General features: G+C 43.4%; 1 protein-coding gene across 11 annotated transcripts; it reads right to left on the bottom strand.

Annotated features, from left to right (window-relative positions):
• Nucleotides 1-759: 759 nt before the first annotated feature.
• On the bottom strand, nt 760-23,292 carry LOC307032581 (uncharacterized protein). Of its 11 annotated transcripts, none has more exons than XR_013806307.1 (5): nt 17,419-17,755; nt 17,270-17,346; nt 17,116-17,186; nt 9,607-9,738; nt 760-2,570 (listed from the first exon to the last, which is right to left on the bottom strand). XR_013806307.1 is itself a non-coding variant. In XM_079670668.1 (5 exons), the coding sequence occupies exons 1-5, from the start codon at nt 17,534-17,536 to the stop codon at nt 1,082-1,084; spliced, it is 483 nt and encodes a 160-aa protein (XP_079526794.1). In that variant the 5' UTR covers nt 17,537-17,753; the 3' UTR covers nt 760-1,081. The 11 variants fall into 11 exon arrangements, 4 of the variants coding, with proteins under 4 accessions (XP_079526794.1, XP_079526797.1, XP_079526796.1 ...); XM_079670668.1 differs by lacking the exons at nt 17,116-17,186; nt 17,270-17,346 and having other exon boundaries at nt 760-1,218; nt 1,642-1,683; nt 2,517-2,570; nt 17,419-17,753; XR_013806308.1 differs by lacking the exon at nt 17,116-17,186 and having other exon boundaries at nt 17,419-17,753.
• Between the last annotated feature and the right edge of the window lie 19 nt (nt 23,293-23,311).

Genomic DNA, 23,311 nt, shown 5'->3' on the forward strand with positions numbered 1-23,311 from the left:
ACCAAAATAAAGACTGCTGGTGCTTTCCCCAACCATTCAGGCCGCGTTTAGTCTTTACCTGATGGTCTGATAGCTGTTTGTAAACAGCTGTTAGATTCATAATTGTAAGCACCGGCAGACACTGGGGCCAGACAGAGACAGTCTTAGACCGCTGCCGCTACTCATAAACCACTTAAAAAATAATATCGTCCACCAGATTTGTTTTGGAATGGCGAATTAAGATGTAAATCTGAATGACAAATGAGAATTTTGTATCATGGTTGCCATAGTCACAACATTTCTGCGTTTTTTATTAAAAAATATGGCATTTTGCAATTTTGTGATGCATCAGAGCGGTGTTTGGTGAGCAAAGAGAGAACGAGTGTGCGAGTAATTTTTTCCAAAATTGGACTATTGTCCAGCTGATTGTAATCATAAATATTTTTGCTTCCATTGAAATACATACATTGCACATACTATTCAGATGATTGAACCTGTCTGTAAATGATATCTGGGAATCATCAGATGCATGTCCAGAGGAAGCTTGTATTGGTTGAAGGTAGAGCTGGTGTGCTTACAGACAATTGGCAGATTCAAAAGCTGTTTGTGTTAGACAAAACATTTTTTTTATAATGGAATGTTCTTGGGAAATATCAGCCTAATGATCAACTACTGTACATGTGCTTTTTTATTTATTTAAAAAGTCAATTATAAACTGCAACTGGAAGAGCTGTCAAACATCAATTTGCAAATGTAACTGAAAAGTGAAAGGTGACAACACACATTTAGTTGCTTTATTTGAGATATAATAACAATGCACATGATTTCTGCACCCAATATAATTTACAGCCAGCGTTTAATGCTTATAGTTTATGCTAAATTGACAGCACAATTTACTAAAATGTTCGCCTAATTCTTTTTTTGTTCATCAATGAACAGCCTCAGAACTTTGTGCTGCCAGTTTTGTCCAAAGCTTCTTCCCAGGCCAATTACACAATGGTTCATGTCTTCTTGTGCCCTAATCCAAAATGGGGAGACTTCAAGCATTCAGTGTGTGGGGTGGATGTATCTGTGTATCTTATGCATGCATGTGTTAAGCATATCACTGGCAGCATGACAGGGCATTTAGCCATATGTTGGGTGTCTGCCCAGGCCTTGTGTCTTTGTCGACAGCTCTGTCAACACAGCAGGAGCGTTCACGCCGCATTTCATCTGTTGACTGAGGAGGGAGCGCCACCTCTGAAGAGAAAACCCAGTGTTAAGAAGTCATTTGTCTTGATTAGCTATCTTTGTGATTATTCATTTTAAAATGGCAGAAAAAAATGCTGCCATCTGCTCTGGCAACTTCTGCTGCACAAGTTAAAAAAAAGCCTAAAATACAGAGAAAACATGCAAGCTGTATATATTCAAGATACGTGATGCGGTTGGAATGGAAGTGCTTTTGCGCAAAATGTCTGACAAAAAACACACTTAGCTGACGTGGAAGAATTGCTGAAGAAAAGAGAGAAATCTGTTGAAATCTGGATCAGGGACTTAACAGAGAAATAAGTACCAAATATGAGTAAGTGGCCAGATTAAAGTGGAGTGTTAATCACAGGAAAAATACAAGAAAAGTACGGGATAAGATACACGTTGGTGTTCTGTTTGCTCAACTTTACCCACCAGAGTCCTTCCATGTTTCTGCGCCAAAGTAAATAGTCACTCCTGTCACAGGCATTTCAAATCAATAGTTAAAGAAGCCAAGTTAAACTTATTAACATGTTAACAAGACACATTGTTTTCCTATTACCTAATACAAACAGTTAAATGTTTAATAATATGCATTTGCTTTCTTTTTGTTATTACAGGTTTATCCAGTATCAATTGCTGCATAAACTTTGGATCTGACATAAGAGTTTTCTCAGGCAGACTTTCATTACTGAGTGCTGGGGCATTTGTGGGCATGTTGGTGCCTCGGGCAAGATATACATTGGTGCCCATGAGGGGGTTGATATTTTTATTTCAGTATTGTAATTAAAATAATGTTAAAATATCTAATTTAAAAATAAAATAAGTGGCCTGTTTTCTCAGTCAAACTATATGTGGCGGTGTGGTGAGGGTAGGTGAAACTTACTGCTGAAACTAAATATCAAAAGGGTAAGAAAACTAAACAAAAACTTGTCTCTGCCCCTTTATTGTGGTGATCCTGCCGGCAACGCCAGAATGTGGCGGTATGGTGAGGGTAGGTGTTTAAAGTCGGTTGCGGACAACGCCACCTGGGGGAGTTTCGCCCCCAGGAAATTACAAAAACTAAGTTTAATACTGCTAAGGACAATCAGGTTCGTTTTACACCACGGGTAGAGACAGTTTTAAGGGTCAGAATACAGTTTTATTTATAATATACAAAATATCTAAAAACACCACACACAATACATTTGAAAAAAATACCCACTGTGGGGAAACTGACAGGGCTTGGCTTACCACGGCGGCAGTTAACAAAAAGGGGAGTAAGTAAAATAAAATCACCTGTGACACTGCACACCACTCAAAACGGATACGTGAAGAAAACCACTGCCACCACCAGGGAGTCTGCCGCCTCAGGCCCACAGCACCTGTCCGGCACAGGATAAAAGGTTATAATTCTGACAAAAGGATAAACTAAAGAAAACAACAAAATACACCAAATCTGAATGAATGGAAACAACAAATTAAAGCAAATGTAAAGGACTGCAAGAAATACAAAAATGTAATCAAATTAAAGTAAATGTAAAGGACCGCGAGGAATACACAAATGTAATAATAAATGTCCTTATAGTCGTGTATTAGGACGCCAAGAACGGCTCCAGCAACAGGCCAGAGCAAGCAGTCTGGGCCTGTCCACAGCAAGGAGCGAAGCTCACAGAGAGCCCAAAACTCAGAGCCAAAAAAGCAGCACGGGACGGGAATGATGGCCAAAGGTGGCGAGCGAGAATAGTTAGAACACCCCTGGAAAGGGGATTAGAATTACTATAAAATCTGTATGAAAGTGACGGTTTAATTTATAATATGGGGGAGGGGCTCATACGTACCAGGCGCAGCCACAGAGCCGACAAGGGAGGGAATGAGACCCGCAAATCCCACGGCCCAATCCCGCTGTGACGTAAATAATTGATAAGGCAGGGGAACTACGCAGCAGATTTAAAGAGAGCAGACAACGGCACTCACCAACAGTGTGCAACGCCGCTATCACGGAGCCTCTGGCGGAGCAAATGCCTCCTCTAACGCCCCGGACATCAGCTGAGCTAAAATGGGAAAGTGTCATCAGTGTGCAGCTTGTGACCATGAATAAATTACAGACTGCACAGTACTTTACCTGTCCGGTAGAGAGTAGGACATGAATGCTGCCACGCCAAACAATTTGCGTTACTACGCCAAGCTGCAGCCACCACAGGATAAGCGGAAATGGGAGGGATCCAGTTTGGCACCTCAGGTTAAATAGCCGGTGCGCACAATTGGTGCGCTGGCCCGGTGCCAAGCAGCGGCACAGAGGGAGAAGACCTCCGGTCACATCTACCCTCCACTTTTGCATCGTCGACTCGACGATGGATACGGGAAGGCTAAAGCTAACGCCAAGGCCTAAAAACAGCGAACTGGGAATTGGATACAGGGTCCGGACAAGCTGCATTGTCCTGGGGACCAGTAGATCGAGGAAGATAGTGCACGTTTGAGTGGTGGCCAGCCGTAGGACGGATAGTTCGACGCAAAGCCTGATGGCTAGTACTGGGCTGGTCGGTTGGCGATGCTGAAAGACCTGGCAAGAAGCAACCTGCAGGGTAAGGCATTTCCTGAATAGGCCTGACCTGCAAAGGGGTTGTAATGGAGGGACAAGTGGCACCTGGAGCCACTACAGGTAGAGAAGAGTGATTGTCAGGAACCACAAGCCATAGGTCGCTGTCGGTAGAGGGGTCATCTGTCAAAGCGGTCAAGACAGGTGGAGATGGAGGCCGAGGTGGAGAAGCGTCAGTTTCAGGACGAACCACAGCCTTCAACATGTCCCGGTGGACATTTCGGACTCGTTGTGGGTCGTTCACTGGGGCAACAGTATAGACTGTTCCTTCACCAGATGGCGCCTTCACAACCTGGTGGACCACAGAGCTCCAGAGATCCTGGATTTTATGTCGCCCTCTAACCCCATGGTCCCTCAGGTAAACCACTTGGCCAACTGTAAGATGTGCCTCCCGGACTTGCTGGTCATGCCGCTCTTTCCGGCGGCCAGCAACGGCCAACAACCGCTCACGAGCACCCTCGAAAGCAATTCTGAGTCTGGCTTGGTGTTCGACCACCCAATCCTGTACCCCACCAGGTACAGGCTCCTGCACTCGATCCAGGAGAAAGTCTACAAGAACTTGAGGTTCCTGTACAAACATCAGATAGAACGGTGATTCACCAGTGCCCTGATGAGGCGTAGTGTTGTAACAGAACAGCACCTGAGGCAAACAGGAAGCCCAATCATGTTTGCGAGATGTTGGTAAGGTGCGAAGGAGATTATGGAGGGTTCTATTGAACCGTTCGCATTGCCCGTTACCCGCAGGATGATATGGGGTTGTACGGAATTTTGCAACACCTTACAGAGAACAAAGTTGCTGGATAAAAGAATTCTCGAAGCTCCTTCCTTGGTCCGAATGAAGACTGCTTGGGACGCCAAACTTATAAAACCATTCGTAAATCAGAACTTGGGCCACAGTGGAGGCCCGTTGGTCCCGAGTGGGGACAGCTACTATGAATTTGCTGAACACGTCAGTCATGACAAGGACGTTCTCAAGCCCGTTCCGGGAGGGTTCCAACAAGGTGAAATCTATTGCCAAGATTTCATTGGGTCGTGAGGCAAGCAAGTGGCCCATAAAGCTATGGGGTACATGTCCTGAGTCTTTTGCCACTTGGCAACATTCACACTCCTGGACCCAGCTCTTGATATCCGAGGACATTCCCGGCCAATAGCATCGTTGTCTGACTAACTCCGTAGTCCTTTCGATTCCTTGGAGGCCATACTCTTGGTGTAACTGCTGCAATGTTTCCTGCTTGAAAACAGCAGGCAAAATGAGCTGAAGATATTCTTCACCTCCATCAGGACGGAACACTCGTCGGAAAAGGACTCAGTCTTTCTCCATAAGGCGGTCCCATTGACGTAAAAGCGCCATGACTGGACGGCGAAGCTGCTGCCTCTCAGCCGAGGTAGGCTGAGCCTTACGTCGCCAAAACACCAATACCTCTTCGAGGAGTGGGTCATCTTCCTGCCAGGCACCAAGATCGGTTGCCGAGTGAGTTGGAAGAACCGAGACCAAAGACTGAGTTGCAGGCACCACAAGACCTGTGGGTGGGTTTTGGTGAAGGTTGGCAGGGAGCAAAGTACCAGGCACATACTGCCGTGAAAGTGCGTCAGCATTCCCATTGCTGCGACCAGAGCGGTATTTGACAACAAAGTCAAAAGACGCAAGCTGGGCCGCCCACCGTTGCTCCGTGGCGCCCAGTTTGGCAGACTGGATGTAACTCAACGGGTTGTTGTCGGTGTAGACAGTACACTTATGCCCCAGTAGGTACTCTCGAAACTTCTCGGTCATGGCCCACTTGAGCCCAAGGAATTCCAGCTTCATGGAACTATAGTTCGACATGTTGGGTCAACCCAGTGGGTTGTTATTGTCAATATTAATATGATAATTACCGACCCCTGCATAAGCCACCGGTCTCACAACCCTGTCCTTCTCCTGGGAAAGGACAGCCCCAAGGCCACTATGACTGGCATCAATCTCCAAGATGAAGGGGCGTGAAAAGTCTGCATAAGCCAGCAATGTAGCTGAGACCAACTTGGATTTCAATGACTCAAAAACTTTCCTCACACTGAGGTGTCCATGCCGCATTCAAGAGTTGATTTGATCTCCTCTTTGACTTGGTGCCTGCCAGCTCTGCCACTAACTGATGCAGAGGTCCTGCCAACTTTGCAAAGCCCTCTACAAAGTGACGGTAATAGCTGGCCAAACCTAAGAAGGAGCGCAGCTCTGAAACATGACGAGGGCATTTCCAATTTGCCACTGTCTCAATCTTCTTAGGGTATGTGGAAACACCCTGGCTGAAGATGACATGGCCCAAGTATCCAACCTCCTGTTTGAAGAAGACACATTTCTGAAGGTTGGCCTTTAGGCCCTCTTTCTCAAGCTGACCAAGCACTGTTTCCAATCTTTGCAGATGTTCTTCAACAGAGGATGAGAATACGATGATGTCATCAAGATAGAGCAGTAGTGACTGGCCCTGTTGGTCACCAAACATGCTCTGCATCAGCCGCTGGAAGGTGCTTGGGCATTGCATAACCCGAAGGGCATGCGGTTGAACTCAAAGAGGCCAAAAGGTGTACAGAAAGCGGTCTTGGCCCGGTCCTGCTCTGCCATAGGAACATGATTGTAACCACTGGCTAGGTCAAGGGTGGAGAACCAGCAGGCCCCAGAAAGTGCCTCCAAGGTTCCCTCAATGCGAGGCAAGGGGAAGGCATCTTTCCTGGTCCTGCTGTTGAGGAGGCGGTAGTCAACACACAAGCGCAGGCTCCCATCCTTTTTCCTCACCAGAACAATTGGTGATGCATAGGGGCTGCAGCTCTCCCTAATGACCTGGGACTCCAAGAGCTGGTTAATGTGGGCCCTCACTGCTTTGTACTCCGATGGAGGGATGCGGCGGTGCCTCTGCCGGACAGGCACATCATCAAGTAGGGGGATGTCATGCGAAATGTGTTGTACAGCCCAAGTCTCCATCATGGGCTGAGAAGACAGATTGGTACCTGAACAACAAAGACTTTACGCCTGTCTTTTCCTGCTCAGTCAGTGAAGACATGTCCAATGTATCTAACCTATCGTGCACTGAGGGGGCAGCTGTCTGAGAGGAAACAGTTGCAAAGGATAACCCCACCTCAGTCACACCTGCAGGAAGGCTGACAACCTGGGCAGCACTCAAGATACCAAGACTAGTACGTGGGTAAAGCAGAACTTTGGTCGTCCCCACATTGACGACAGGGACGTATGCTGTACCCCGGACAACCTGTACGAGGCATGGGGAGGCGAGCAGCCCAGCTGGTAAGCCCGACTCTAGGGGCTCAAACAGAGCACTTTGACCAGAAAGCTGTTCAGGACAGGTACTACCAACCAGCTTCATCACCCCTCCAGGTATGCGCACTACATGCTTTCCCCGGACCCTCGCAATGCCAGTGAGGTTCCCTGGAACCTGAGCGGGAGACTGGTGGACCTCCTGTAGAGCTGCGATGACAGCAACAGGTGCCTGTGACACGATGGGTGTGTCAAAAAGAGAAGAGCCGAAGGCCCCGAAGAGCTCTCGATAGCAGCGACGAATCACATTCATCCCCAGGATTCCAGGGACAGGAGACACAGCACGAGGGGGGTCCTTAATGATCAGTATCCCACAACGGGACATCACTTTGCCACACAGCTCTACATCAAGTTCCAAGTAGCCAATGCATGGAATGGCTAAGCCATTAGCTGCTCGCAGCTGTAACCAGTGACAAGAGCGAAGGCGATCAAGGCCCCAAGGTGCAAACTTCTCCAAAAAGAAACTCAGTGACTGTGGACACCATGGAACCAGTGTCCACCAAGCACGAGACAGTTACACCTCCGATCATAACATTGATGTTTGGACAAGAGCCAATTAAGTCAGCTGCGGCAATTTCCAGTGAACCTGTAGACTCCCCAACTGAGCTGTGGCTCGGCAGCTCAGTGGGTTTCAGTTCCGACCGGTAGGAGGGATGGGCAGAAAGAGAAGCACTGGAGGAGTGGCGGCCGGCCCATAGGGGCGCCGCCCCCACTCTTCCCACATGTTTGATTGTCATTTAAAATTAAAAATAAATTAAAAAAACTACTTCCAAAAAAAAAAATGTTTTTATTTTTAAAGAACAAGGTAAATATTATATAGTTGGTATCAGTAAAATGTATAATCTACAATAAAATCTCGTTTAAAATTGTTTTACGATGTCTAAAGTTACTGATAAGTCATGTTTCCTGGCTGGCCGCAGCGTGTATCATTACCCTCTCTCATCCACACACACACACACACACACACACACACACACACACACACACACACACACACACACACACACACACACACACACACACACACACACACACACACACACACACACACACACACACACACACACACACACACACACACACACACACACACACACACACACACACACACACACACACACACACACACACACACACACACACACACACACAGTTCGTATTTAGTCTCCTGATTTTAAATGGGAATTAAATAATTTGAGTCTTCCCAAAGAACCAGTGTTCTGTAGTCCCCCCCCCCCCCCTCTAACATCACCAGAAGTTATAATTTAAGGGGTCATTTCTCAAAAAAATATTCCTGGGGACGATCCCCCGGACCGCCCTAGTATGGTTTTGTCACCATTTCCATAGCCCCACCGAAAATGTTTTCCACCAGCCGCCACTGCACTTAACGCCAGCAACAGAATTAATACGATGTCGGGGGGGAGCCCGCACACCATCACACTCCCGAGCAAGATGTCCAGGCTGCTGGCACCTTCGGCATATTAAAGGACCACTACTAGAGGTTTGGCCTTGGAAGCGAGGCATCTGTAGGGAGGCTACAGTCTGGGTAAGTGTGTTCAGCTGCTCCTGTTGACGTTTCATAAGATCAATCACCTCACTCAACCCTGGCCCAGGTGGATTGACCTGAGGGGGGGGGGGTTGGAAGGTGACATAAAACTGAGCACAACAATAAAGCTCCCTTAAGATGGTGAACACTCGGTCTGAGTCTCCTCGCTCTAGCCTAGGGCGAAACTTAATCTACTCCTTCGCCTCTCCCTCCACATGATCAAATATGTAGAGGGCTTGGTCCGCAGCAGAAAGATGGCGGGCACGCACACATGCCTGTACTTCTTCTATCCATTCAGTTACGCCCATGCCTGTGTTGCCATTAAACATGGGACACTTACGGTCCCTTGGAATAACAATAACTCGCTCAGCAGCAGTGACATCTGCAGACGGGTCATGACGACCCTGCGCAGAAGAAGAAGCACCACCAGAGTCCATCTGCGAAGCAGCATGCTCCTGACGAAGTCGCTCGTTGTCTGCCTTGAGCTCCATCACTAGCTCGCGGAGCTGCTGCATCTCGTCCTCCATAAAAACTGAGGACAGCTACACCAAAGCCACACACAATGGTATGAAGAGAGGGATCCCTATATTACACTGCTGTTTTGGCTCTACAATTACGTATATGGGAAAAGACACTTACTGCTGAAACTAAACATTAAAAGGGTAAGAACTAAACAAAAACTTGTCTCTGCCCCTTTAATGTGGTGATCCTGCCGGCAACGCCAGAATGTGGCGGTGTGGTGAGGGTAGGTGTTTAAAGTCGGTTGCAGACAACGCCACCTGGGGGAGTTTCGCCCCCAGGAAATTACAAAAACTAAGTCTAATACTGCTAAGGACAATCAGGTTTGTTTTACACCACGGGTAGAGACAGTTTTAAGGGTCAGAATACAGTTTTATTATACAAAATATCTAAAAACACCACACACAATACATTTGAATAAAATGCCCACTGTGGGGAAATGGACAGGGCTTGGCTTACCACGGCAGCAGTTAACAAAAAGGGGAGTAAGGGGTCCAAAATAAATCTTGACACGTGCACACCACTCAAAACGGATACGTGAAGAAAACCACTGCCACCACCAGGGAGTCTGCCGCCTCAGGCCCACAGCACCTGTCCGGCACAGGATAAAAGATTATAATTCTGACAAAAGGATAAACAAAAGAAAACAACAAAATACACCAAATCTGAATTAATGGAAACAACAAATTAATAAACAAATTATAGCAAATGTAAAGGACTGCAAGGAATAAACAAATTAAATCAAATTAAAGTAAATGTAAAGGACAGCAAGGAATACACAAATTAAATCTAAATAAATGTAAAGGACGGCAAGGAATACACAAATGTAATAATAAATGTCCTTATAGTCGTGTATTAAGACCATTCCCTGACGCCAAGAACGGCTCCAGCAACAGGCCAGGGGCCGTATTCACAAAGCATTTTATCTTACCGCTAGGAGTGCTCCTAACTCGCGCTAAAACATTTTACGTAGGAGTTTTTTCTTAAAAGTTATTCACAAAGCCGCTGAGACCTACTCATACTAAGGATAAATCACTAAGAGTGAACTAAGAGTGAACTAAGAGGGGGTCCGGTTATGACACGCAGCTGAGAGGTCGGGCGGGGCGAGGCTCCGACGAAATTAATATATTTCTACCATATTTAGTATCCAAATCGAGCTACTTGTGACCGAAAACATTTGCCAATATAGGCTTTATTTCGGATAATGTCGAAAAATCGAGGGAGAAGACAGAAAGACGATAAAAAGACAGAAATTGGAACTCTACACGAGGACATCACGGACGAACAGACACCTAGCGATAGCACGATGCTAGCCCAGGTGGACTATAGCCATGATGAGAACCAGATCTTAGCAGCCATACAATCCATGAGAAATGACTTTTCTGGACAACTACATGAAGTGGTTTCTTCCAACCGAGAGATAAAAGAAGCTATCGGGGCATTTTCTGAAAGGCTCACAGAGGCAGAAACCCGCCTTAGCACAGCGGAGGACCAGATCGCTTCGCTAGCAACCCAAGCTAATGCTACGCAGAAAACAGTCCAGAAGCTCATCTCACAGATGGAAGAGCTGGAAAACAGACAACGCCGCACCAATCTGAGGTTGGTTGGACTACCCGAAGGATCGGAGAGTGGAGATGCCCGTACATTCCTAATGACATGGCTTCCCAGGGTGCTTGACATTGAAACGGGACAGCCATTGAATATAGAGCAAGCCTACAGACTGGGGAAAACGCCGCAACAGACCCGGGAGCAGGATGGGTCGGATAAAACCCGGCCACGGATTCTTCTGGTGAAATTCCTCACATATCGAGACAGAGATCGAGTAATGAAAGCAGCACGTCTGAAAGGAGACATCACAGTTGAGGATAGCCGTGTCATGTTTTTTCCTGATTTTTCCACTGAAGTCCAGAAACAACGGAAACTTTTTGATGGTGTGAAACAAAGTCTGCGCCAAATGCGCAAGGAATATGGATTTATGTTCCCGGCAAAACTGCGAATTCTACACGACAAAAGATGGCACTTCTTCACTTCCCCATCCCAGGCTGAAGAATTCATCCTAAAGATGAAGAAGGTGAATACCAATCCAGACGTGTAGAAAGAGTCGCCAGCTGAAACGCGCCAAGAAGGGCTTTCAGATGACTTTGACTGAAAGAAATCGACATTGATCTGTTCTGGTAAGCTTTAAAATGGACTGATTGATGACGAGCTTGGAAATTGGAGTATAGAGACATTATCTGTCCTCTCGGGCTAATAATCAAAGACTGATACAAGGTCACAAATGAACATTGTATTTACCATTCGTAATATAAATATGCATGTAGTCGGAACGAGCTCCGACCTTTTTCTTTTCTTTTCTTTTCTTTTTAGTGTTATAACAACTACTGGTTGCTTGCTTGCTGCTCCTCAAGAGGATCAGAGTTTAGTCAAATCGGAACCGGTACTTGGGAGGGAGGGGAGATGTGCTTGGTTAGCTGCACAGGGTTTAGACTAGGTCTACTTGTTGTTGCCTCCTTTAGGAGAGGCCCCTGTTATTCCCTGTTGTATTTGTTTGTTCTAAAGGCACACTTTTTATTTTTATTTCATTATAAGGCATGGTTAATGAGGTGGTTACACAAGCTTAGTTTACTGTTTACATCATGAGTGGTCATACTAAAATAAATATGATTTCATGGAACGTTAGAGGTCTTAGGAAGCTAGTGAAATTAAAACAAGTAATGTCTAGGTTGAGGCAGCTCAAAACGCAGATAGCTTTTATTCAAGAAACTCATTTACTTTCCAGTGAATATATTCCATTAAAAAGGAGATGGCAAGGTCAAGTCATATCTGCCTCATTTTCCTCTCAAGCCAGAGGGGTGGCAATACTGATACACTCATCTGTGCCATTAAGGGTTTATAATTTCATACAAGACACTGCAGGCAGATTTGATATCGTCCAGGGCTCTTTACTAAATCAAGACATTAATCTAGTATGTCTATATGGGCCTAACAACGATGATGCACAGTTTTATAATAACTTGTTTCTGACTTTATCAACATTACATGGCCACATATGTATGGCAGGGGACTTCAATTGTACTCTAAATCCGAAACTGGATAAGTCATCAGGTATGGACACCTCACATATGCAGAGTAGGAAAACAATACAACACTTTATGAGTGAGTTAAATCTTTGTGATATATGGAGAAATAGGAATCCTTCCAGACGGGAATATTCATGTCATTCTACTACACATAACTCTTACTCCCGCATAGACTACTTCCTCATTTCTAAGCCTATGATAGACAATGTTAATGACTCAGTGTATAAAAGCATTGTCATTTCTGATCATGCATTACTACTAGTCAATTACACTGTAAAAGCAGCTACCAGGGGTCTAACAATGTGGCGATTAAGCCCACGATGGTTACATGACAAACAGTTCTTAACCTTTGTCGGGGACAATACTGATATTTACTTTAAAGTGAACACTACTCAAACATCAGCATCTACGAGGTGGGAGGCATTCAAGGCCTATATACGCGGGCAAATGATCAGCTATACAAGCAGTATCTCTAATAAACAGAACCTTAAGCTGTTGGAGCTAGAAAAAGATATTAAAGAACTAGAGATAGAAATTAACCTTAATGATACAACAGAAACTAGACAGAGACTGGCTATTCTAAGAGCACAGTATAATGAGCTGTCCTCAAATAAAGCATTAAATAGCATAATGAAACTGAAACAGACATTCTACGACCAAGGAGAGAAGGCAGGGAAACTACTAGCCTGGCGTTTAAAATCAATGCAGAATGAAAGGTCAATTTTAGAAATAAAGTCAGAGGAAGGGACAACAATTACTAATCCACAAGAAATTAATAGTTCTTTCCAAAAATTCTACTCTAAATTGTATATGTCAGAATGTCCAGCCTCAGCTCATAATCTTCACAGCTTCCTAGATCAGATAGAAATACCAGTCCTGACAGAGGACGCAAAAGAGGAGCTTGACTCCCCAATCGTAGCATCTGAATTGTCAGAGGCCATAGACAGTATGAAAGGAGGGAAAGCCCCAGGACCGGACGGTATTCCTATTGAAATCTACAAAAACTTCAAAGACATGCTGTTGGTTCCGTTATTGAACATGTGCGAAGAATCGCTTGAGAAGGGGGAGCTGCCGCCATCATTACGGAACGCACTTATAACATTAATATTAAAACCAGGGAAACCCCCTACAAAGTGTGAATCCTATCGCCCCATTTCTCTGATTAATAATGATGTGAAAATAATAGCCAAAGTCCTTGCCAGAAGGTTAGAGAAACACTTGCCATATATTATTGCACAAGATCAAAATGGCTTCATTAAAGAAAGACAAGGCTCTCACAATATTCGTAGGTTAATGAATATTATACATGCCAAACAAGAAACATCTGATATGGCTGTGATAGGACTTGATGCGGAGAAAGCCTTTGATAGGGTCGAGCACGAATACCTATTTGAGGTGCTGCAGCGCTTTGGAATTGGCAGATATATTCTCAAGTGGATTAAAATCTTATACCATGACTCAACAGCTTCAGTAATGACCAACTATATGGTATCCAAACAGTTCTCTCTGTCCAGAGGTACAAGACAGGGATGTCCTTTGTCTCCCCATCTTTTTGTTATGGCCATCGAACCTTTAGCGATTGCAATTAGAAGCAACACTCAAATAACTGGTATCAAAATTAATAATATTGAGAATAAAATAGGATTATTTGCAGACGATATAGTTATTTTTTTGACAGACTTGAAACAATCTATACCTATATTACTAACTTTAATAGGAACATATGGCAGCTTCTCAGGCTACAAGGTTAATGCATCTAAATCTACAATTCTCTTTCTGAAAAAATCTGAGAGACTGAATCCGCCACTAAGTACTCCTTTTAGGAATATTACGGACAGCTTTACATACCTTGGAGTTAAAATCACACCTACAATAGAATCCGTTATACCAACTAACTATAACCCAGTGATTGAGTCAGTAGAGGAATCTATTAACAGATGGAAATCTTTGCCACTCTCAATGATAGGACGTATTAATGTTTTGAAGATGAATATTCTTCCTAAGTTCCTGTACCTTTTCCAATCCATCCCACTCGCTCCGCCTGATAATTTCTTTAACAAAATGAAAAAACTTTTTTGTAATTTTATTTGGAACAATAGACGCCCAAGGCTGCGTATGACTCTGTTGTACTTACCGTATGAAAGAGGTGGGTTAAAACTCCCTTTCCTCCAAGGATACTATTGGGCTGCCCAACTAAGAGCAGCCTCATATTGGTTTGACCATCAGTCACCACTGCACTGGATAAAGATGGAGGAAACAACAACTTCTAAAGGTCCCTTATACCTCTACATTTATTCTGCAAATTTAGCCACTTTGAAAAGGCACACCGCAAACCCCTTTGTTAGAAATACACTGATAGTATGGCACGAAGTGTTAAATTATCTTGGGGAAAATGCTCCACTATCCCAATTCTCACCTATTTGGGGGAACAGAAATTTCACGCCAGGTACTAATGACCTTGGTTTCAAGTTATGGGCAGACAGAGGGATCAGGAAGATTTCAGATCTGTATGAGAATGATACTCTTTTAAGTTTTATGGAGATCAAGCAAAGATTTGGCATTGAGCCTAAACACTTTTTCAAGTATCTTCAGATAAGAAGCTTCATAACAAAGACACAGAACTCTGTAAATCTTCCCTCACAAAACTCTTTGGAAAGGACAGTCCTGAACCAACATGGAGCAGCTGGATTAATTTCAAAATTTTACCAGATTATCATAGATGCAACAAAAGAATCTTCAGAGGATAAAAGATTGGCATGGTGTTCAGACCTTAATGAAGATATAACTGTAGAAGAATGGCAGGATATATGCTTCCAATGCCAGGTGCAAACAATAAATACAAGGTTTAAACTCCTCCAGTACAAATGGTTGATGAGAACATACTTTACTCCAGAATTATTGCATCGCATTTACCCCAGTACGCCAGATACTTGTGTCAAGTGTTGTATTCATAAAGGTAGTTTGTTTCATTGCCTCTGGGAATGCACCCTCATTCAAGATTTTTGGAAAGAGGTTATCACAATTGTATCCATCTTTATTAAGGAACAACTTCCACTCTGTCCCAAACTTTGTATTCTTGGTCGTTTCCCAACAAGCTGTACGCTTAGCAATAGCTGTAAGAAGATGGTCATATTCTGTCTTCTTGAAGCTAAACATAAAATTGCACTATCATGGAAGTCTGTTCATAGACCAAGCAAACGAATTGGGATTGAGGGGCTACTGCAGTGCCTTGCATTGGAAAAGCTTACATATGCCATTAAAGGGAAATATAACACATTTGTAAAGATTTGGGGCTCATTTATGCAGTTTCTTGAGGGGGATGATTTCGTGACAGCTTGGTAGTCTGTTGTTCTTGCTTTATTTAGTTTTGTTGCTTTTTGTTTTGTTAACAAATCACAATATGTATTGAGGAAATACTTGTATGTGGGATACAACTGATGTCCACATGAACATGTGGATGCTTGTAAAATGTTTTTCATTCTTTACGTTTCGTAGGAAAACACAATGTAACAGTTAGTTATCAAACCAGCACTATACCACTAATATCTGCATTTTTTTTTTCAAGTGCCTTATATGCCTATTGTTGTGCCTATTGATGTGTTTTGTTTTGTATTTTTGTACTGTAACTGAAAAAAGACAATAAAAACATTTGTCAAAAAAAAGAGTGAACTAAGAGTGACGCGCCGTTGCTATGGATTACGTTGATTCTCGTGCATGAGTTTAGAAGCGGTCAGTACGGTGATTGGTTGTTCAGAGCAGGCGGTCTCGGTGAAACTCATCCGCAACATCCCACAAACGAGCCCACTAAATCACCGAAAAACAAGGAAATAGCCTAGGCTAGAAATGTATTCCTATCAAATAGTTATGGACAGTGCAGTTAGCAGAATACACGCATGATGACAAGTTTGTGCAGACCACGATAATGACGTTGTATATGCACGTTAAAGAGAGAGAGCAAACAATAAAAATACTTAAATTGCATTAAATCAAGGAGGCAATTAAAAGCACCCTGCAAACTATTATCCAATGAGCATATTTCCAGCACTTAAACACTTTCAATAACAGCCCATACCTCCGTTCAAGTCCCCCTATCATGATGAATGAAAACAATCTGCGTGTTGATGGAATGTACTTTCTTTCTATTGACGAACACGTCCTCATCTTTTGATGGCGCAATTATTTTTATGTGCGTCCCGTAAATAGCACCGACCACACCGGGCATACCTGCAATTGCCATGAAGTTGGCTTTGATCCTGTGTAGTTGTTGATTGTCCAAAGGAAACCGGATAAACTGTTGGATGATATGTGGTCTAGAGAGCGCGTTGATGGTTTGGTTTATGGCACTGCTGACTGATGGTTGCGATATCCCTAAATCGTCGGCATTGCAAAGTTGCATTTTCCCTGTTGCTAAATATCGTAGTGTTGCCAAACATTTTATTTCCGGACTAATCGGGTTATTCCTGTTAGTCGGGGATGTTATTGCATCCCGCTCTAATTCCACAACAATTTTGATACCCTCACGATTTAGCCATATCTCTTTATCAATTCACAGTCTTCCATTGTCTCCAAAACATTTCGTCTCGCAGCCATTTTCAGATTCTTTGTGAATAGGTCTTACTGAGTTAGGAGTCCTCTCGAGGACTTTTAAGCTCTCCTAAACTTAGGTGCTACTTTTAGGCCTAAAATACTTTGTGAATTGCTCTTAGTGAATACAATTAGAGGTCCTAAATGTAAGACTGACACGCCCATTATGTTTAGGAGTTTCTCCTAAATTCGCCAGTTCGGAGCTACTTTTAGCCCTAAGATCCTTTGTGAATACGGCCCCAGAGCAAGCAGTCTGGGCCGGTCCACAGCGAGGAGCGAAGCTCACAGAAAGCCCAAAACTCACAGAGAGCCAAAACAGCAGCACGGGACGGTAATGATGGCCAAAGGTGGCGAGCGAGAATAGTTAGAACACCCCTGGAAAGGGGATTAGAATTACTATAAAATCTGTATGAAAGTGACGGTTTAATTTATAATATGGGGGAGGGGCTCATACGTACCACCCGGTGCAGGCAGGCGCAGCCACAGAGCTGACAAGGGAGGGAATGAGACCCGCAAATCCCACGGCCCAATCCCTCTGTGACATAAAGAATTGATAAGGCAGGGGAACTACGCAGCAGATTTAAAGAGAGCAGACAACGGCACTCACCAACAGTGTGCAACGCCGCTATCACGGAGCCTCTGGCGGAGAAAATGCCTCCTCTAACGCCCCGGACGTCAGCTGCGCTAAAATGGGAAAGTGTCAGCAGTGTGCAGCTTGTGACCATGGGAGGGACCCAGTTTGGCACCTCAGCTTAAATAGCCAGTGCGCACAATTAGACGCTTTCACAGCGCAGTACTTTTCCCACAAAGGTTCATGAGAACTTAGTTCATCAGAACTATTTAGTTCTGATGAACTAAGTACAGATCGTGTTCATACCGGAATAAGTCCCTGGGGGTGGATTAGGCAAATGAAGCCGCTGACGTCACTTCTTCTTCTTCCGCTTTGGGTTTACTGGCAGGCCGCAAACAACTTCACGGCGTATACTGCTGCCCAAAATCCCCGGCCGGAAGTCCCCGGAGTTGGGGACTGGCTTCAGTAGAAGCTGCTGGGACTCCCAGCAGCTTCTACTGAAGCCTTCCGAGTAAATCGCCAGAACGCCGACACCTCCTCATCTCCATCGCTCCCATGTTTTATTTTGTGTTGCCATAAATTAGACTCTCTGCGTTTCTGCGCTGGGCTAATGCTAATGCTAATGCGAGGATAATAAAATGGTGGCATCACAACACTTTTTTTGAGTTTTACGGGGCGTGGTTTGCAATCCGCCCAGCCAATCAGAAATATAGCTCTTTTCTCACAAGAGAGCCGCATGAGAGTCCCTGCTCTCTAGCAGGGACGGAAAAGGGGGTTAAAAGGTTCTCATGAACTAATTTTAGTTCCGGCTCTTTTTGGTGTGAACGCGACATTTCGGAACTATATCGGAACTAAAGTGGGAAAAGTACTCCGGTGTGAACGCGGCTATAGGTGCGCTGGCCTGGTGCCAAGCAGCGGCACAGAGGGAGAAGACCTCCGGTCACATATAGTCTGTCAATTATGAACTCTCTCTTATGTCCTGGGCAAGTATAATTAGTATCAGAGCATTTTCAAATTGTATTTTGTGCTAATAGTATAATAATAATAATATATTTTCAGAACATGGCAACTATGCGTATGGTAAATTCATATAGCTCCGGCTATACAGCAACAGTTGTACCGATTGCAGGCCTTTCAATGTATCCAATTAAACAACCAGAAAAAATTGCAATGACTTTGGACGTTTCTTCAACATGAAACAGGGTAAAAAGCTACATTGTCAATGAAAAGAAACTCAAACCCTGCTAAAATGTACTCTGTCTAATCTGGGCCTTGATAGATGTTTGATTCAGTTGTAGAACCACCAACAGTTTCCATCTTTGTTGCAGGCCTTAATTAATTACTTTGACCTAAGTTTTTCATTGCCAAATCTACACTGTAGCTATGAACAAATGACAATAAAGCCTTGATATTGATATCTATATTGACTTCAAGGAGGTAGCACCCAAAAGGTAATTATATTAATTATTGTGTCAATACTACAAAGAAACACAAACATGACACAGTATCTGTGATTGTAGATCAGATATTAGGAACCAAGAGAGACATTTTTGATAAATATTGTAATTGACCCCAAGAATTCAAAAGATTGCCAATTCACCTAAAGTCCCCATGTATATGGACTTCATTTTGAAATCAAAGTGCACACTATAACCTTTAGATTTACAGGGAATGTTAACACTTGGGAATTAAATGTAGAATGGGGAAGTTAAATTGTGAACTTAAAATGATTCTGAAATATCATGACCTTAACTTTCCATGATCTAAAAACAGTCAGGTTCACAGAATCAGCCTTTGTTCTTTCATTCCCCAGGAGTGCTGCACCCGGCTGTTAATGCAAAACCACGTTATTCACACACATCCAGCGACAGCAGATGCATCATGTTCAGGTCCCTGTCAGCCTGTGTGGACGCTGAAGGACACATCTCAAGTCTAAGAGGGTCAAGCTGTTACTAATTAAATTATAGAGCTATTTTCAAGGACTTTTGAGAGGAAGTGGGGTGGTTCTGTTGACAGTATTTATCACATGCACTGCAGAACTGTATATTTATCTTTATGTGAAATGAGAACATGTAAGTGATTCATCATTGTACAAATCCTGATGGTTGTATTTGGGTTTTTTACCTGATTGATCTGCAAAGTCCTCTGAGGCTCAATGCTAGATGGTATAAGACCTTGAGAAAAAGTGCTGTTCACTCTCAGCTTTAAGGGAGACAGCTAAGAGCTGCAAGGCCAAGACAAGGCCAAATGATGGTCCAACAGATAAATAGTAGCAAGATGAATTGAAGGTACTGCGTAACCTTGGTTCAAAGAATGACACTTGTCTTTCTGTTGTTTGTGTAATCTTACTAAACTTGGTGATCCCCTGACCTCTAGTACCAGAACAAATCTAAGTTTTCACTTGTCAAGTAAAATATCTTAACAACTATTGGATGGATTGGCACAAAAGTTTGTAAAGACATTTATAGTTTCCAGACGATGATCATCTTCACTTCAGTAAACTCTGACCTTTACCTAGGGTCATCAGCAGGTCGACAATTGTGGTTTTGTGTGAAATGTTTAAAAAGCAACTGAGTGGTTGCTATTATATATCAGACATTCATGTTGCCCTCGGGACATTTCATCCCTTCAGCCTCAGCTGTACTTAATACATTTTTGATTCAAAGTGCCTACAATTGAGATTACAATAACACCAATGTATTAAATGACAATGTGAAATGGGCCACTCATAGTGAAAACCTACAGAAAATGTTTTTCTAAACCTGCAGCCCCCCTCAGCTTTATGTGGCTTTTATGTTCAGCTGTCTGACGCAATTTAACTGTTGTTTTAGACAACATAAAAATCTAAAGATCCACTTTACACTATACCTTATTGGAACCAAACAGAAGAAAGACACTTTTAGTGACCAGCTGGAAAGCATAGTGGATCATTTTTCAAATAAAGAGCCAGGTATGACTCTCCGGAGTTGGTGGAGACCAAACCAAAAGCTAACAGAGAGTGGATATTAGAATTAGAATTATCGAGTAGACATGAACACGACTCCAAATACATTATAATGTTGATCTGTAACTTCTGGATGTTAAAATAAGCAACTTTCTTTGCAATGTCTCTCTGTCTATCATCATGTTTACATTTTACTGTTGAGTTAGGTGCTATTACAAAACTTAACTTTTCACCTTTACTGGCACTTTGGGTTCAGCTTTTTACCCCTGGGTGGATACTATTATACAACAATGGTTGTTTAGATTGCACTAATGAGGATTTTCAGAATGTGTTTGTATTTGATGAGGAATTATACTTACAGTAATGTCCACTGAATACCAGAGGCCCTCAAAAAGATGACATACAGTATTGGTGCTCGTGTCTGCTTTGGGAACAACAGGAGATTGCTAATGTCATAGTAAAAACAAACCACCTTATCATCTCTGGAATCTATCACTAACACGTTGCCTCTGTTTGGACAATCTCATACCCCTTGAACGGTGAAATAACAATCTTTTACGTAAGGCTCATGGAGTGTTTCCTTTCCTCATCAGGACCAGATGGCATCGGCCATTAGTTAAGAACTTGATCTCAGCTGGAAAATGTTGGATTTCACAGTCAAAGCCGATGCATTAAGTGCCTCAGCTACCTGCAGTTAATGCCAATGGAACGCAGATGCTTTTAACCCGTGATAAATGGCTATATATTAAAAATGTTAAATATATTCATGCCCTAAAGTGTTTATCATAGTTTCAGTAATAACCTTTGGGATGGTTTTCCCTGAAGCTACCTGACTCCGCAGACTGAACTGTTTATTTAGACACGCTTAATATACACATGAAACGACAAGTGCCATTAGGCGAGGTGAAATTAGCCTAATGTGTGTTGGAGGTGTAAAAGAAAATATATAGGATGCTTAGGTAGAGGACCAAAAAAGAGCCTTTTAGATGTGGATCAGCAAAACATATGAAGCCAGCGGGGACTTCCCTACGTAGCTCAGAGTCCAGGCGTCTGCTGCCAGCTGAGCAAATAACACCACATGAGGAAAGCTGAGGGTCACAGGACAGAAAGTGGAGGTGACGTGGAGGGAGATAAAAATATTGAAAAAATGCTAAAGATGGATGGAATACAGAATTGGTGTAATTCCTGCAGTGTAAGAATCATGTCCAGTACAATGCTAAAAGTAAACGGAAAACTGAACATCTGATTGTTAACCATCTTATTACAAAACCATCTGCAGGCAAAATAGCCTCCGTCTTTCTCTGAAAGGTTTTGCACAAGAATTTGGAACCTGGCTGATCCTGAACCTGAGCTGCAGATGCAATAGTGAGATAACTGATGTTGGGCGATAAGGCGTGGCTTTCAGTTGGCGTTAAAAGGTGTTCAGGGGATTTTAAGTCAGGGCTCTGTGCAGGCCAGTCAATGTCTTCCTCATCAAACTGTGAAAATCATTTATTTGTGGTCCTCGCTTTGTGCTTGGGCATTGTGGGTCTTCGACTGTTGGCACACTATTGTCTACAATGTCATTGTATGCAGTGGTCACTCCTTTTGGGCATGCATTGTACAGAAATCCCAGGAAATTAACAAAATGTATCAATATCAATAATTTAAATAATAAAAATATTTCTGCTTTCAATGAAAAGGCCATTATTCAGTTTTTGTTTACAATCTGTATGCAAGACACCTTGCTATGTCACACTGCAACATGATGCAAAAATGATGTTATACCCTTTTTCCACAGTTATCATGAATTATTTATCAATGCAACAAATCAAGCTGTTCCAGTGGCACTTCCTGCTCTAAAACCACCAATAAATTAGCAGCTATGTGGAATAATTACACAGTTGCCAGAATTTGATTTATTTATTTTCCCATGATCCATCATCCCACCAGGCTGGATTTATTTTTGAGAAGATGAGAACAACTTCGAATACATATGCCAGAATAAATATCATGGTAATTTGACATATAAATTACCCCAATTTAGGCCCTCTGTGAGGTGAGAAGACCGTATAAACATTCTGTATCCTGCCGAGCTGCCAGAGGGACATAGCAGCTTGTATTTATGGAGAAGTCAGAGCTGGACTTTAACCAGATACCATTCATCACACATATGATAATGAAACCAGAAACCTGTCCTGACCAACATCTGTGCAGACAGTGAAGGCAGCAGCTGCAGAAATTATGAGATGTGATTGTAACCTTTCATTTATTTACACATGTTATGTATGTCACAACCATGCATTTGGGTAACTAAACTGATCTTTAATAGGGATTAATGCAGAGTTTGAAGATGGCTGCCAGAGGTAGAGGTGTCTGATGTGGGGAATGGGCCTAATATATTGCTTGTGTGATGGGATTGGTCTCTGGTTGGAAACTAGCTTTGAGGCAAATATTTAATGCTGTCATTTTAAGATTAAAGAACATGTTTTAATAGCTGGAAGCAATACTGCTGTAGCCCTGGATTATAGATTGGACATGTAGCAAAGTAAAGAAAAGGGAAGAGAAGAGAAGAGAAAAAACCAGAACACCAGATATTAAGAGTAGAGTAAGAAGGAAGCGAGTAGAGAAGCAAGAGACGAGTCCAGTACAGTGTATAAAGTTAATCTAATCTCAGTGTGCAAAACAGGGAGTCTGTTTACCTGCCCGCTGTTTACGAGAAAGCCTGGAATCCCCCAACAAAACAACAAGAGGTGGACGTGTGTGTTTCTCAACTGCATCTCTAGCTCTCGTTTAGGTGTGACCAGCTCTGTTTGCAGCCAGGCCCCCCGCCCTCTCCCTGCTCCCCTCCCTGTGCTGGGCAGCGAGGACGGGGGAGAGAGAGAGGGAGCAGCCCTGACCTCCGGGCGCTCGATGCGGAAACAATGGCGACGCGCCTCTTGGTGACAGCAGGAGACAGGAACAGGCACAAACACAGGAACTGTCCATTCTGCCACTGAGACGGAC

The sequence above is a fragment of the Notothenia rossii genome (assembly GCF_949606895.1).
Source record: "Notothenia rossii genome assembly, chromosome: 1".
NCBI lineage: Eukaryota > Metazoa > Chordata > Actinopteri > Perciformes > Nototheniidae > Notothenia > Notothenia rossii.

Coding starts and splice junctions, on each gene's coding strand:
- LOC307032581 (XM_079670668.1), bottom strand. CDS start 17,536: ATGGTCACAAGCTGCACACTGCTGACACTTTCCCATTTTAGCGCAGCT. Junction 9,739..17,418: donor AGCGGCGTTGCACACTGTTG/GTGAGTGCCGTT, acceptor TGTGCCGGACAG/GTGCTGTGGGCCTGAGGCGG. Junction 1,684..2,516: donor GTGGCAGTGGTTTTCTTCAC/GTATCCGTTTTG, acceptor TGCCTGTGACAG/GAGTGACTATTTACTTTGGC.